The following is a 16,560-nucleotide window of genomic DNA, read 5'->3' as shown; positions in this document are numbered from 1 at the left end:
CCAGAAATTTGAATACATTATGCCTTATGTTAGATTCTTTCTTCTTAAGAAATTAATCTAAAAGACAGTGTATTGATAATAAATTAATCATTAGTTACAGCTCTTGATAAAAAAAAAGAGAAACATGTTTGAAAAATTCTCTTTTTACGGATGTGTTATTTAAGTTGATGACGTTTATAGACCCTCTATGTTTAAGCTTGACATCGCCTGATACATACGTTGCTGCATGTTGCAGAGAAATCTATAGCGTTTCGCTGAAGGTATGTCAGACTGCTGTTACACCAGTTTGACAGCAATTCTGCATGTTCACACACAGAGACAAGGCTAAGGCTTGTGGTTTTGTTAGAAAACGTGAGGTGCTCCTCAAAAATACAAGAAGCTGCTGGGGCCTCAGTTACACATTCACAGTACAGATGAAACTGAATCCTTCAAGTACATTGGGTTTAAATCACTTAACCTAAGCCAACTGTTTCTCTACATGTGTGAATGTTCGTGTGTGTGTGTGTGTGTGTGTGTGTGTGTGTGTGTGTGTGTGTGTGTGTGTGTGTGTGTGAATTTTCGGTACATCCACATTTCAGGAACACAATGATGGGAGTAAGCACAGGGATGAACCAGGCCCTCATTGGCAGCAATCCCCTGGCTACCATGCAAGGTGTGTTTGTGTGCACGTGCATGTTAGTGCATGCTGGCTGTCCCCTGCAGCCCGGCGAGTCTTCATGAGTCTCCATTTCTAAAGACCACTTCCCATTTCACCCTTCATCCATTCTGTCCAAACTGAATTCCCCTCGCAGCCACACTCCTCCTCCTCAGCACAAACTTTTTGAATCGCTCAGTATGGTGAAAGATTCAATTTGATTCTCATACAATAGCTTGCTATTATCACAAAGTGACAAGAGCCCCTTATGGCAAAGCTTAGGAAGCCAAGTCAGCTTACAGTAAACAGTTGAACAGGCACAATCCCCTCCCTCTCAATATCAAGGCCTGTTGGCTAAATAACTAGTTTCCACTCAAAATTCCCCTTTTTGAAAGAGATGATCTGCTGCCAAATCAATTAAGCATCACAAATAAGGTTCGTTGAGCTCAGCTTTGAATCCGCCATGTGGTCCATCTGCCTATAGCGCCGATTCAGACCTTCCCCTCTTTCTCCCGCTCTGTTCGGCGTCATTCAGAGCCGGCCTCCTCCGGGCCATGTGTTGATGAGGAGGTTACAGTGTGTTATGGAAACTGCAGCTCTAGCACTGCCGGCTCTGATAGAGTTATAGGCTGCAGGAGAGAAGAAAGAGGAGCCTCGGTGAAAAGAGGGGGTTGAAATGAAGCGTTGACGTGAAAGGATTTCTGGTTTGAATCCCTCTGGGGCCGCACACGCTATCAATGTTTACACTCATGGTGCTGTAATGGATAAAAGCGTGGACTATTACACTGGAATTCAAAAGTCGGCAGGTGTCACTCTGTTGCAGTGGAGTTGTGGCTGCAGTCATTTTGCAGACAAGTATAAGATTCTTGGGGTTTTATTTCTCAATATAATGATGCCACATCCTTAAAAAATAAACCTCTTTAGGTCATTAATTGTTTTTCTATGAACAGTGTGCCCCCTGCTGTTGATTTTATATATTTTTTAAATTTCGTGTACTTGGCTTTTGTGTGATGATAGTCAACAGATACTTGGTTGACAACAGGAGATAGAAATTGTTCATTTTCACATTTTCACAATCCATCATGCACCACCATGTAGACGTGTGTGTTTGTGTGTGTCTGTGTGTGTATGTGCATGTGCATGTGTAGTTCATCTTGCTATCATCACTGCTATCATTTGTCTTCTTGCATTATACGGTTGAATATCCATCACCTCCTAATGTAAATAGAAACATATTAATTTCTAAAGGGGCAGTTCACCCAAATTACGAAAAAACAATCATATTTTCTTACTTACCTCAAGTGGTATCTTTCCATGCAGATAGTTTTTGAGATTTCTGTCTCTGAGACAGTACAATGAAATTGAATGGAATGCAATTTTTCGAAAATTTTTGAAAAATTGCATTTCAGCGTTCAAAAATTCAGTAACAGTGTGTCTTTCCAGGATTAGTGTCCTTTAGGGATGTACACTCAACATACAATTCGATATAATTCATGGTACTGCGTTCACAATATGATTCTCTCACTAGTTTTTTTTCGCGATTTAACTGTCTTGCAATATATTTTTACATTCCTAGTGTCATCAGTTTTGAAAGGAACTACTATAATTCATTTAAAAATGGTTTATTTGTGACTTGGGTGAACCCACCCTTTAATCACTAACACGTGCCCTGTCAATAATTCTGTACTGTAGATGAGACAGAGTGTATAAACTGTTTCTGTATCCGCTCACTCTGCAGTCTGTCCTCATCTCTATCATCCAGGTTTTAAATGTTTCCCGTTACTGTTGCGTCTGATGTGTTCACTGACTCCTTACATCCTGTCTTTTTCTATCCTCTCTGTCTTTCTCTTTTCTCATCACCCCGCCTGCTTTTCTTCAATCCATCTCTCCTTTTGGTCCTCGTCCTCCATTAATCCTTTTCTCCATCTCGTCTCCTGTCTTCTCTCAATTTCTACCATCTCGGCCCTCGAAATCCTCTTCACTGCCACCACGTTTGTCCTGCTCTTCTTTTCACTCCTCTCCCATCCTCGATCTTTTTCTACCTCTCTTCATCATGTGTCACTTGTTATTCATCACTTTTTTGTCCTTCACTTCTGTCTATTTTTATCCGACTGCTCTCTCCTCTCTCTTTCACCTTTTTCTCTTTCTTCTCATCCCCCTTTATCTTTCCTCCTCCTCCTTTTCTCTCAACCCTTGCCCTTTCTCTCCATCCATCTTCCTCCTTCCCTCTATGCCCCCGTCTTCCTGTCCTTCCTCCATTATTGTCTACTTATACCCTCGTCTTCCTCTCTTCCACTCCTACCAGCCCTGGCAGCCAGCGGTGGACAGCTGCCCATCTCCAGCCTCGAGGGGGCAGCGAGTCACATGCTTCTGGGTGGACCTGGGGGTCCCGCTTCCCTCCGCCAGTCCCTCTTCCTCAACCGTCCCACTCTCCTCCCCATGGTGACCGCTTCCATGGCGACCGGTTCCACGGCCACTATAGGACTGGTCAGCGGCGGCAGCAGCAGCGGTGCAGGGTGCGGTCCAAGGCCCCCCTTCTCCCAGTCTCCGTCCCATGGTGCCAGCGACCTCATGAGCCCGACCTCGTGCCCCGAGGAGTCCGCATCTCCTTGTTCAAGTCCCGCATCTTTCTGTTCCTTCAGCGAAGCCTCGCCACCGCCCCTGGGAGGGGCCATGGCCGAGTGATCCCTGACTGACAGCCAAAGTATCCTATCAGAGGAGGACGAGGAGGAGGAAGAGGAGGAAGCAGAGCGTTAAAGGAGCTTTAAAAATCTAAATTTACAACCTCGCCTTTCAACCAAAGCCATCTCTCTGTCTGATCCATCTCTGATTTCGCCTCTCTCTTTCTCTGTCTCCCCGCTGAAGTCTTCTGAAGCCAAAAATATACACAGATGGATGAGGGGAGGAAGCAAAGAGAGAGGGAGGATGGAGAGGATAGAGAGAACTGCAGAACGGAGGGGGGAAATTTGAAACCAAATAATGATCTACAGCTGGAGAGGTGGCATTGAGGAGTGTTTTTGCTTGGCATCGGGAAACGAACACCATGCTTTTTATCGGCTGGAGAAAAAATAATGAACTTGCTGAGGGCAGGGATGAGAAACTGTGTGTGAGAGATGGGAGGCAAAAAGAAAAGACTTGTTTAACAAGCTTGGAAGGTCATGTGGTTGCAACCAAATTTAAAAAAGAAGAAGATGCTAGAAGAGAAACACACACTTACAAAGATGAAAACCAAAATCTCCAAATACCAAAAACTGAAAACCAAAAATGACACAAAAAAAAAACAACAAACGGAGAGAAAAGCTTTAGTTCAAAAAGACTTTTGCATTCTGATCTGACCCAGGATCAGTTCAGTACTCCATTCTACTTCATGCCAAACATTTTCCATTTCAGTCAGGATTTCCATCGTTCTCATTTTCAGTTAAAGATTTACAAAACATCTATTTTTCTATTATTTTGTATTCTTCGCTCTTTATGGTATTTCTTGCCAAATACGTAAGTTTAGTCTTTTACAGCTGTTCCCACATGCAGGATATCTACCTACCTCTCTCTTTACAGTGCGAACCTACCATACATTAGAACAGACAGTGTTTGTTTTAACCAGCCTGGAGTGGCAGACGGGTGGGATTTACTACTATAATTACCATAGCATAAGGTAAGATGCCAATCCATACACACCGTAGTATAGAAATAACTTCAAAAAGCTTTCCTGTGAATGCCTGAGCTTTCTGACATTCATTAAATCCTACTCTGTGGCAAAACCTACCCTTCTGGCACGTAAATAGGATCAAACCAACCACACGCGTTGGAGAATCCCATTTGACCCGGTTGGTTGTTTAGCTGTTAATGTCCATTTAAAAGATCCACAGTGATTTTTGGGGATTGTTTACATTTTAATTTTCTGTTCAAGAAGAACATTTCTATCAGGATTTTCATCACTATCATCATCATTATGAACATTTCCATTGTTATCTCGAATGTTTGCTCAAACCTAAACAGTATTTACACTGCCTACCAAACAATACACACACACCACAGGCAGATGTGGACAGTCTTGGGATTTTTCAGCATTATTTGCCTTCTTTTATTTATTATCACCCCATACCATCATCATGTCATCTTCCAGACTGCTCATCTACCACCAGACAGTCACTCTTGGATACCAAAGCATCGCCTCTGGCAGCGTTGTCTCTGGATTCGCCCGGGAGACGAGTGTCCAGACAAAACCTCAGCAGTGTCAAAGGAAAAAAAACACACACACACACACACACACACACACACACACACACACACACACACACACACTACAAGCATAAGAAAGAGTCCAAACCAAAAAAAAAAAGAACAAAAGAAAGAGGTGAAGCACCGGCGTTCCCCTTACTGCCCCCAAACCCCTGCCCTCCATCCCTCCCTCCCATCTGCCCCTCTCCTTTGTCTCCAAAGATCAGATCAAAGGGCCAAAAGAAAAGAGGAGAAGAAGAAGAGGAGGAGAAGGAGAAGCGGTCAGGAGCGGAGGAGCCAAAGGTATGAAAAGCTGCAGGGGGAAAGCAAGAAGAAGAGGAGAAGAAGGAGGAAGAGGAGCAGGAGGAGGTGCGCTTGAAGCAGCGGACCAAAAAACCAAAAAGTAACCCAAAACCAAAAGCTACTACTACTGCTACTAGTTATGTATGAGTGACTGAACCGTAACTAAACCAAATACAAACAAAGAGGGGGAGGACGAGGACGAGGGGAGAAAAGGGGGGAGTAAGGCCCTGTCTGTCTGTTCGTCTTTAGCTGTGATTGCTGTTCTTGTATCGACAGACAGAAATCGTTCCCTCCCACCCTCTGCCAGCGACCTCGGCTTTGTTCTCACTTTCTTTTTCCTGGAAGGATAAAATATGGAATAACCTCAACAAACTTTGACTTTGAGAATATATATATTTTTGTTTTTGCTTTCCATAGTGTGTCTGTTAATGATGTATGGATTTGTCTCATTGCTTTCTACTTATTATGCGGCGGGAAGGAGGGAGGGCGGGGGGGCGGGGAGGTGGCGGGTTGGGCGACGTGTTGCCTATTTTCATATCTTCTTGTCTCTTCGGTTGTGCTCTGGGTTTTTATTTTTGTTAATGGTTGGAAATAGCTGTGAAAATGTAGCTTCCAAGACTTAAAAAAAAAAAACGTTTTTTAGTTGATCCAGAATGTTGTGAAAAAGCCAAAACTGAAAACCAAAAGCTAAACTTTTTAGACATACAACCATACCAAATAGAACAACCAAACCAATGCACAAAGTTGTACGAGTGGCTCAGCTGACGCGTGTGCATGTGTGTGTATGTGTGTGTGCGTATACGTGCATGTATGAGTGTGTGAGCATGTGTCGGTATAAAGGTAATTCTCTTGCATACAAACCAAACCGTAAAAAACACACAACACACACTTTCTGTCGCTGAAACACGATGGATAAAATAATATCGCTCAATGCTTAAAAGCTAAACTCTGGTCGTTTTCAACCTGGACCTGTTTTCCCATCAGGCTTAGAGCCTCCAACTTTCCCTCCCGCTGCTCCGGGTGCAGCGATACAGAAAGAAAGTCCAGAATATCAACTCCAAAGCAGCTTCAACCCATTCGTCACCTTGTAAAACGCTCAGTTTTGTAGTTTATTTATGATCAGATCACATTTTATTTATTTAGGTAGCAGCCAGCTTCTGAAGCTTGACTGTACTGTAGCTGTCGTTCATATCTTTTTAACAGATGTTTCTTTAGTGTGAGTGAGGTGTTAATACATGTTGCTGTTTCTTTTGGCCACTTAGAGCTGAGTTTTAAAGCAAACGGAGAAGGAAAGTTTAATGACATCAGCTAATAATTGCTCACAAATACCCTCAGTGTGATGCATTTCCAAGTCAAGCGAAGTAGATTTTCATATCACATTTACTTTATCATAATCAAAGCTAACCAGTGGTGACCTGGAATACGGGAAAATATCTAAAAACTTTGATAAATGATCACCAATAAAGATTGATAAAACATGCAAATCTACCGGTGAGTTCCTTTAAATAGCTCTGCAGTGTAGCAGTTGGTGATGTCTCTCATGGAAGAACAAAGACACGGCCCAGGTTGAAAACGGAGTTGAGCTTTAATGTAACACACACAGACACTGAAGGCAACCAATGATGAAGATGATATGGGGAGGGAAGCGGGTGGTGCTGACGTCCGAGACAGATTAAAGGCTGTTAACGTCTACTTTTAGAGGGAATGTATCCATTAGTTCTTATAGGTTTTTGTAGGGGGAAAATAATATATGTTCAACTGCTCTTACTTGTTGCTGATGTATAAAAAGGCTGGGACTACTATCCTTTGCTGATGACGACCGAAGACGATGACTTGATTTAAGAACCAAAAGCTTTAAAACTCTTTATCTCTCACGGGCTCTTTGTTGGAAAAAAATATTTGTATTTATTGTATGAGGGGAGGTGTGTGCTTTTTCGGGGATGGGAAAAACGGTCCGTTTGTATTTTATGAACTTCTTTGTCTCTCACCTTGTTTATTTATTGATTCTTTATTTATGTATTTATTGGATTCTATTTATGTCTTTCTGGATCTTTGTAATAGTTTTTCAGGGGTTGTTGTGAGGCTTGTATCTGCAGAGAGGGGTGTTCTTGAGATCAAGACAAGAAGAGAAGATGCCAAACGAATGTTTCAAAGCAAAACCAAACCTAAAGACTGTTGTAACCCGAGACAGAGAGAGAAAGTAGCAGGGAAACTGTAACGGAGGAAAATGCTGTTTTTAAACTGGCTTCGTGAGAAATGTGTCTCTTGAAGTTCACTGTCCCCTGTTTCCCATATCACGCAAAACCTGGAGTGTGTGTTACTGTTTTATAATCTTCAGTCAGTAATGTTTACTTCACTATAGCACTGATTTCTTTGAAATGAGCTTTTATAACGTTGGGTTTCTCATTATGGATCAAACATGGGTGGAGAAAAGGTTTCATCCATTTTGAGTTCACCAGGTCTTCGCTCAGTTAGAACATCAGTGTTTACTGTTCACACGTGACTAAATTAAATCCGGTTGCACACAAACTAGTTAATAGAGATTAGTTGTCAGTAAATATTTACACCCAGTAACTGCCAGGTGCTAAAGGAACTAACGTTAATGGGTAAAGTTAATGTTAGCTTGGTAATATGCTAACATACAGTGTGGACACAGCTGACCTGGCAAGTGATCAAAATGCTTTTAAAAATAATATAAGAAGAAGAAGAAGAAGAACGCTATAGCCATCGCTCATTAAAAAAAAAGCGTTATTTAATTTAATTGAATATAAACTCAAAACTTTCTTCACATATGTGGATATAAATAAAACAAAGTCATACATTTACAAAGGATTAGCCGTCATGTTTGATATATAGAAAAGGCCCATAACACTGTTATGTTGAGCCTGATTAAACCACGCTACAGATGTTTACTCACAGCCAATTTACTCATTAAAGAAGTCTTTAAGACATCTCTTCTTATGGTGCTACCTGATTTAGTAAATCACTAGCTAGTTTCTCAGAAGGACTTAAATTTAGTGATGGGTTTTATGAAACGCCTGTGCAACCCAGTCCAAGTGGATCCTTTTCGCCGCTTCAGGACATTTCACGTAGCTTCAATGGTCTGGTGTGCTGGAAAGTAAATTAATGTGACTATGAAATACCAACTGTTTGACCCAGCTCAGTCTCACACACTCCAAACTGGTTAAACTGGTCAGTGGTTGTCACATTTCACAGCTTTTGCCCCGCGTTTTGGTTTAAAATCCAACATTTCCGTCCCGTTGAGTGAATTTCCTCCGTTCATGTCTCCTCCTCTGCTCTCAAAGACGCTTTCTGATTTCCTCCGTCCCGCTTCAGGACGAGGGGCTTTAACTCATACCTCTAATACTCTGATGAAAAACCAAATAGACATTCAAGCTTTAATGACAAAAAAAAATAAAAATAAAAAAGACGTGACTTGTCTGAACTCAGGAGTGAGGGATGTGAAACTGGCCCTAGCAAGTTAGTTTGATGAAGGAGAAACAAAGATTTTCATTAACCAGTTGTTCTTATGGCTTTAACCTACAGAATGCACCACCATGTCCGCCTGCGTTCACTGTTTGGAGTTCAGTGACGCAGATGATGTGGCTGTGTTTTGTGGAGAGGAAGGTGTGTGTATATTCATCACTGCTGTCGGAGGAAAACCTTTGAACTCCAGGTTTAGTGTTTCTACTTAAAATACGCGTGCTGATCTATGTTTTTAGTGTGTTCCTCGACCCTTGAGCTGTTAAAAAAAAATCCACTGCAGAGCTCAAAAACTGCATGGATGTCGAACCGAACTTGAGAAAATACAAATGTATATTTTTGAGATTTGTGTTTTTGTTTTTGTTTTTTGTTTTCTCCGACAGCAGTGCAGCTCTGTCTGTATGTGTGCCTGTGTAGTCCGGCTCGGCTGTGGTGGACAGAGAATAATACCAAAGTTAAAACTACCACAGCGAGACCCTACACTACAAACACAACACACACACACACACACACGCTCACAGTCATTCCATGTGTATATAAACATTCAGGATTCTTGTTAGGGACTGTAACTGCTAAAATAAAAGGTATCCAGCGCCTGTCGTTAATATAAAAACACTGTCAGATAATAAGAGCACTTCAGGCCTTGACAGTTTTCTACTGTAGTTCTTCTGTGGCTGTGAATGTTAATTTTACTACTATGCTCAACTTTCCAAGTCACCGTGACATATAAAAGACTCTTTTTTTTTTTTTTCGGCCTTGAGAACACAAAATGTAATACCTAATAACAAATAATAAGGGAGAGAATAACTTCAGTTAATATTGTTTGCCCCATTTTGTTGTTCATTTATATAGGAGAAATTTAAAAGAAACATTTTCCTTTCTATTTTTTCTACAATGCAGCTTAAATCCAAAGGTTAAGAGGACAGCAAAGATAGATTTTACTGCTAAAGAAAAAACCTCAATAGTGAAAACCAAAGAGCTCCACTGTATCTTCTTACCTTGATTTTACTTTTCTCCGCATTGTACAACTCCCAGTTTTTATGGCTGTAAACTCCAAAAGTATTCTTTAATATAGCCTAATGATGATGATGGTGATGATGATGGTGTTGATGAACATAAAAGATGAGACAAACACTGCTCTGTAAGCTTTAGTATCTGTTTTTTGGGTCTTTATTTCTGTTTTAAAGTATGCTTACAATATGCTGTTTTTTGACCTCGAGGCTCTCTCTGTCTGAGTTGATTCTATAACCTGATTCTGTTGGAAACGTTTGGGTTTGAAACTGTTCTCTACTGTCCCTTAACTCATCGCTATCTGTGTGCCTGTTGTTTTGGGGGCCAGGGAAACGGGGACAAAACAAACCTGTAAGTGTTAGGAATAAAGTGCGAATTTAGACCAAAGTCATCTCCTGTGTCTTTGTTGTTTTTTTCTTTATTTCTTGCTGCATTTAAAAGAATGAAAATGTCGTAGTTGTGAAAGCATAAAATCAGACAAGATATATGATACATTTCCGAGAGGATGAGATATTTGTGGTTTATGAACATGAATGTATAAGAGTTTAAAGGTCTAGTGTGTAACATTAAGGAGGATCTATTGGCAGAAACAGAATACAATATCTATAGGTATGTTTTCATTAGTGTATAATAACCTGAAAATAAGAATTGTTTTGTTTTTTTACCTTAGAATGAGACATTTCCTTTTCTATGGAGTCCGCCATGTTTCCATAGTAACCCAGCGGTCACTGTAGTTTCTCCTACACACTTAGATAACTGCGTTGTATTCAAACGGTTGCAAAAGTACAATCTTTGCATAGGTGAAAAAATAGCCCATAAAAAAATCAAAAGGATATAGACATCTGGGAATGGCTGTAAAGTTGTCAGTATTTTCTAATGTCTATTTTTTATTATTTGCATTATTTATAAGTTTTATTTCTGTATGTTCTTAATGGTAATTTACAGCTTCTGTAATGTTTTAGGTCGCTGTTTTAAGCTATATAAAAGTCTCTAATAAACCCACTTGCATCAGACAAAGTTAGTGACTAGAGGAGCATTTAGCAGCTCAAAGGCCAGATGATTTTCTTAAAAGTTGAAGACAAAAAAAACAGCCAAAAGGGAAAGTGACTATAGGCCTTGAATGATTGTGGTCATTCTTTAAAAACAGAACAGTACTGTCTCCCTTGCTCCCGTCATAATTCCTGCAGCCACTAGAGGGCTTTCTCACTTGAAGATTTAAGGCTCGTATACTCGCCCTTCCCGATCTGTCACACGACAACGTGACGTCAAAATGAACTCATAAAAAAAAAAGCTAAAATTAAAAAAATAATCCTTTTATACTTCAAAAACACCAATTGGTTAAATTCTATACCAAGCTGTGTTTCTGTGCTTCCCTAGTCTCACTAAACACTAATATTTTATTTAAACTGCAAAGTCGATATTTTCAGGAGATTGGTGTGCAGTGGAAACAGTCGAGCTAAAACATGTTGCTGTCTCTGTGTACAGTACATACTATTACTACATGATGCAGATCAGCTGGTGTGTGGGCGATGGAAGGTTTTATAGAAAGAAATCCTTTCTCTTTGATTCCTGCTTAAAGAAAATAAGAAAACATCATCAAATCAAGATCTTTCTGCTGAAAATATATTTATTCAGTCCTGAAATGTTGTTACATGTCTGTCTTTGACTCTCCCATCCTTCCTTTCTCTGCACTGTTTCTCTCTAAATCCTCTCAGTTTGAGACTTGCTCACAAAGCAGGAGGATTTTTAGCACACGTGCACTTTTCTTTACATTCTTGCAGTTACACATGTTGCAGGGTGCCACCCGGGAGGGAAACCCCTGAATCATTCAGGGTGCCCGGAGCAGGACAGCCGCCCTGCAACCTGCCAGGGATTATAGATATTTAATGTGTCAGTGCTCTTGTTGAGCTCAGAGGTTCCTAGCTAGCGGCGGCCCTGCACACATTCACAACTTATTTCTGCACAGAATTACCAAAGTCCTCCACACTGCAGCAGCTGGAGCTTAAAGTGTTTCTTGTTGTTGTTTAGGGAGAGAAGATCGAACTTGTTTTCTTTCCACAAATCTTCGCAGCCAGTTTCTACATGCTTCCTCCTCCTCCTCCTCCTCTCACACTTCTTCGTCTCCTCCTTGCTCTTTTTTTCATGAGTTGGATCCAGAGGGGTTAGCAGCTTTGTAATGTAACTGATCAGCCAAACCAAAATCCCCACGGCTCCTGCCATCTACAGTAAATTACAGCAGTGCATCCAACTCCACATACAAATAGCTTCAGGGTAAAAAAAACAGGGTAGAACTTAGTTTTCTCAGTTCTCTGTCCAGCAAATTTCTGGATTACTGGATACAGGGTCAAATCTATTGGTTCATGCCGTGGTCGCCCATTTAAACCTGTAACATAGTAACCTGCAGTTTCATCCGAGAACTCAAGACAGCACTGTCATTTTGCTTTGTAATATCACTGTTTTTTTTTCTTTCTCAAAGAGCGTAAACCTCTGATGTTTTACGCTGTATTTAGTTTGACTTCGTCCCAGTCGTATATGAAACATTTTCTCCCATCAGCTGCCAGCTGTGGTGAAATAAAAGGCAGATATGAGGCTTCTGTGTGAAACTGATGATGTGTAGTTTTGACATTCAGCCACCTCCCTCATGAACTGATCTCATGAAATAATGATGCTGCTAGTGGTCCTGGGTGGTTCAGAGCTGGGTGGCCTGGTCTGTGTGTGTGTGTGTGTGTTTTCCAGTCAGTCCCAGTCTCTCTTCTGGGAAGTAACATGTTGTAACCCACAGGTCCCTTAGGAGCAGCTTCGCCTGGTGCAAGGAAGAAACTAACTCTGTCTGTCTCTGTCTCACACGCTCAGTCGCTCGCAGTCTTATACTCTGTAACCATGAATGAACGTCTATGTTTGCACCTTCACACACTCTGCGTGCCAGATGTGTATGAGCCAAATGTTTAGGAACCAAACTGAAATACCAGGTGTGAAGCAGCCGTGAAATCGGTCTGACCACAGCACGGACGCTGAAGGGTGTCGAGGTCGCAGAGTGCCGGGAATGACCAGCAGAAATGATAATAACTAATCTGTTTCCATATCAAGAAAAACAACTTCTTACTCCCCCCTCCCAAAAGAGTACATGCAAACAACAACAAATAGCATAAAACTAAAATTAAAAGCCAATTAGGTGCAGGTCCCCTTTACTGGCCTGATCTGGATTTTATAGAAATTCTGGATGTATAAACCCTCTTAGATCCCACCGGGTCACCCACTTAAGTGAGTTCTAAGCTGCTTAGCTCGCCTACACACATATAAATGTTTAAACTTGTGTCATTATGGACATACTGCACATTGATCAGTTAGATTCTCCACAATTCAATCATTAAGTTAATTTTACAGAAACCATGAGCACCAAAATATCAAATAATCAAATGAATGATTCATAATTGATATGTTACCCAGTTTTACCGTATATATATATATACATAGATAGATAGATAGATAGATAGATAGATAGATAGATAGATAGATAGATAGATAGATAGATAGATAGATAGATAGATAGATCAACAACATAATGATGAAATAAAAAACAAAATAGTAGTTTATTTCTGTTTGGGGTTTTTGTTATAGCACCCATTCAGCAAATTAATATCCATGAAATGTTCCAAGCTTTTAAAATTAATTTGTGGTTTATGTAAATTCTCATCAAACCACACCGATATGGAGGTCAGCAGCAGTCGAATGCTTTAATATTTAACACAATCATAACGTAATTGTTTCTATTTCCATCACATATTTTGAGATTTCTTGGCGTCTGTTTAAGACCAGGTGCAGTGTTTCCTTATAATGACAGACATTTTATTCTTCCTCTCAGAAGAGTCATATTGAGAGAGAAAACTGACCACTGCCTCTAGCAGTCAGCATGGGCAGTGTGTTTGGTTGCAGTACCACAGAAACCACTAGATGGCGCCCATTCACTATAAAAAAGATCCTGATGGCACAAGAGACTCAAATAGTTCAATGGGAACATGAAAGGGCTCCTTGTTCAAATAAACTTGTTTTTCACTTTACTCTGTTGTCCATCTCGAGCAGAAATTAAGTGCTGATCATATTTATCTCGTCTCTGGGGAAATATTTTTAAATGTTTAATTTAAAGTCATTTATATCAAATCCTCCTCAACCTCACTCAGGAAGCAACACAGATGTATCTGAGAAAATATCTGCATTGTGACTGAAGGAAGAGCTTGACACAAAAAGAAAAGTATAATATTTAATTTGTTTTTCATTACTGTCTCATTAAGGACTTGGAATACAAATTAAGATGTACAAGAAATTAAGAAATACATGAAAAATTCAGTGAGACTGTGACTTACCACAGAGACAATAGGAGGGTTGTTTCTTTAGTTGCAGGATTTTACGACACTGCCAACACTCAGACAAACAAGCTATCTAGTGTCAGGATTTGAAAACCATAGATCTTTTAGCATGTTATCTTGTTATAGTCAGAAAAACAAAATCACTCTCCATGTTGACCTGAAGGCGGAACAATTGAAAATAGAAAACACACACATACAATGACCCCCCCCTATTCCCTTGACAATATTTCTATAAAACATTCCTCCAATAGATAAAAACTGCCTTTTAAACTTTATCTTCAGCTGTCATTAGAGCTTTCTTTAAATCACAATCAATCTGATCTCACAAGAATCCAATTGTTGAGCTTCTTGGAAATGTTGTTGAATATTTTGCTGCCTCGCTCATTGTCAGGTTTTGGTGTAGAGCATTAGGGGTTTTTTTTCTGTGAAAGCGTTATACTTCCAGTTTAATAGGCTTTTCTATTTCACTTCAGCTGAAGGACAACACACTCATAACTCATCAAGTGGTGGAGGAAGTATTCAGATACCACACAGTAAATACTCCATTACAAGTAAAAGTCCCGAAAATGTTACTTCAACGAACTAGAAGATGTTTGTAACTGGTTATGAAACAGTCTCAGTAAGCACAGGAGACCACCAGTAGGAAGATTGGATATTTCTGTATAGTTCTTCTTAATGCCTGCCACCGTGTCAGATTCCCCTTGAAATCAATGACACTAGGCGGTGAAGACACAACAGCTTTTGTCCACAGGGGCCGCCAAAATCAGCTAAATTAAAGTTCCTCGTTGCAGCTTCAAGTATACGTGCATACATTAGGAAAATCTACCCATCAAAAGTAAAGGTAGTCAGTACAGAGTAGTAGGAATTTGTGGCTGTGGTAATACAGAGCTGCAACTAATGATTACATTTAATGATTACCCACAGTTCAAAGTGACACCTTCAGATATCTTGTTTCAATTTAAGACGAGGAACAGCAGTAAATCGTCACATTTGACAAGCTGAAAACATTAAGTTTTTGGCATTGTTGCATTAATGACTTAAACGATGAATCTGTTATAAACAGTCCCAGATTAATTTCTTTGATAACTGACTATTCAACTAATTCTCTAATTCTAAAAGTAAAAAGTTGTCAGAAAAATTAATGTAGTGGAGTTGAAGTATAAAGTTGCATAAAATGGAAATACTGATATAAAGTACAAATACCTAAAATGTGTACTTAAGTATAGAACTTGAGTGAATGTACTAAGTTTGCATCACTGTCAGTCAGATAAACTCACTGTGGTCAATCAGTTAAATCAGTCAAGTGTTAAAGATGGAAAAGAACTCTTCTGTCTGCTCTCAGTCTCTGTTAGAATACATGTAAATTGGTTTTACCTTGTTTTGAATTGTAGAGTTTGTAATAGCAGTTTGCTTGTTTTGGTGTATTTCACATGTAAATTCTGTCCCAACTGTTAAACTGTCTCTGTGCTGTAAAACCGGTACAAACATGTCACGCTGGGTTGAGCCATTTTGAATAAATATTAAAATTACTGGGCAAACAGCTCACACTATATGCTTTCATGAGCCCGGGCTGTTGAGTTTGTATTTGTTCAGTCAATTATGTTTATTCAAGGTAACCCTCAAATTATTTGTGCTTCCCTTGATAATATTCAAAATCAGTTAACACATTATTAATTGTTATTAATACGGATGCCTCAGTGTGTAAGCACTATTTTACAGTTGCAGCTGGTCGGGGTGAAGCTAGTTAAACATATTTATATATTTAGTTGGTTTATTACAGTGTTCCCGGCCTTGGGTCGACGCCCTCCGAAGGTGATTTTTGCACTTTTCATTCTGTCATTTACTCAAAAGTTTAAAAAAAATATATAAAAGTGTCTGAGAAGTTTAGAGGGGAAATGTCTCACTGGTGAAAATGCTAACATCTCATAGACATCTGAAATGTGACAAGGAGCACAAATTAGACACGGTTTTCAAAGCTTTTATTGCCTTTAATCAATAGTGACAGCTGAGGAGGGACAGGAAAGGCGGGGAGAGAGAGAGAGAGGGGATGACACGCAGCAAAGGGCCACAGGTCAGGGTCAAAGCTGTGGCTGTGACGGCAAGGACTCAGCTTTGGTACATGAGGCGCCAGCTCTACGAGTTTAACATGGCAGACTCCATGCAAGGCGACCCACAGCGTCTGTAGATATAAAGGCTCACTCTGAGGTAACAAATACATAATGATTCCTATATTTAGGTGATTATACATAGTTATTCATATTGTATTCCTTTTCTACAAACATATCCTTCTAAATGTTACACACTGACCTGGATACTGGAGTAAATGTAATCACAGTTGCACAGATCAATCTAGGGGGCAGACTGATTTGGTTAAAGGGTCAGAGTTATGTACAAATCTGTAAAATCCAGACTATTTGTGCGTCTATGACCCCCTCCGATTGGGGTTTCCCCTCCTAACTGTCAGGTTGGATGAATTTGGTGCGAACTGGCCTCCTCATTTGCCCCCAGCCTTCCTGTCTCTGCATGAGAGCAAATGGCTACACGCCT

At 40.2% G+C, this 16,560-nt stretch overlaps 1 protein-coding gene across 3 annotated transcripts in view; it reads left to right on the top strand.

The window, feature by feature from the left end:
* LOC127358413 (POU domain, class 2, transcription factor 1) overlaps positions 1 to 3,951 on the top strand; it is a 57,278-nt gene extending 53,327 nt beyond the window's left edge. For 2 of the 3 annotated variants that reach the window (XM_051391499.1, XM_051391497.1), the window contains exons 15-16: positions 579 to 652; positions 2,940 to 3,951. In XM_051391499.1, the coding sequence (XP_051247459.1) occupies positions 579 to 652; positions 2,940 to 3,319 (454 nt within the window). In that variant the 3' untranslated portion in view covers positions 3,320 to 3,951. The remainder of the gene's footprint in view (positions 1 to 578; positions 653 to 2,939) is intronic. The other variant, XM_051391498.1, reaches the window with a different exon arrangement.
* The last annotated feature ends 12,609 nt before the right edge of the window (positions 3,952 to 16,560 follow it).

The sequence above is a fragment of the Dicentrarchus labrax genome, unplaced genomic scaffold (assembly GCF_905237075.1).
Source record: "Dicentrarchus labrax unplaced genomic scaffold, dlabrax2021, whole genome shotgun sequence".
Lineage (NCBI taxonomy): Eukaryota > Metazoa > Chordata > Actinopteri > Moronidae > Dicentrarchus > Dicentrarchus labrax.
The sequence above is the reverse complement of the archived record's forward strand: the minus strand, read 5'-3'. Positions and strand labels throughout refer to the sequence as shown.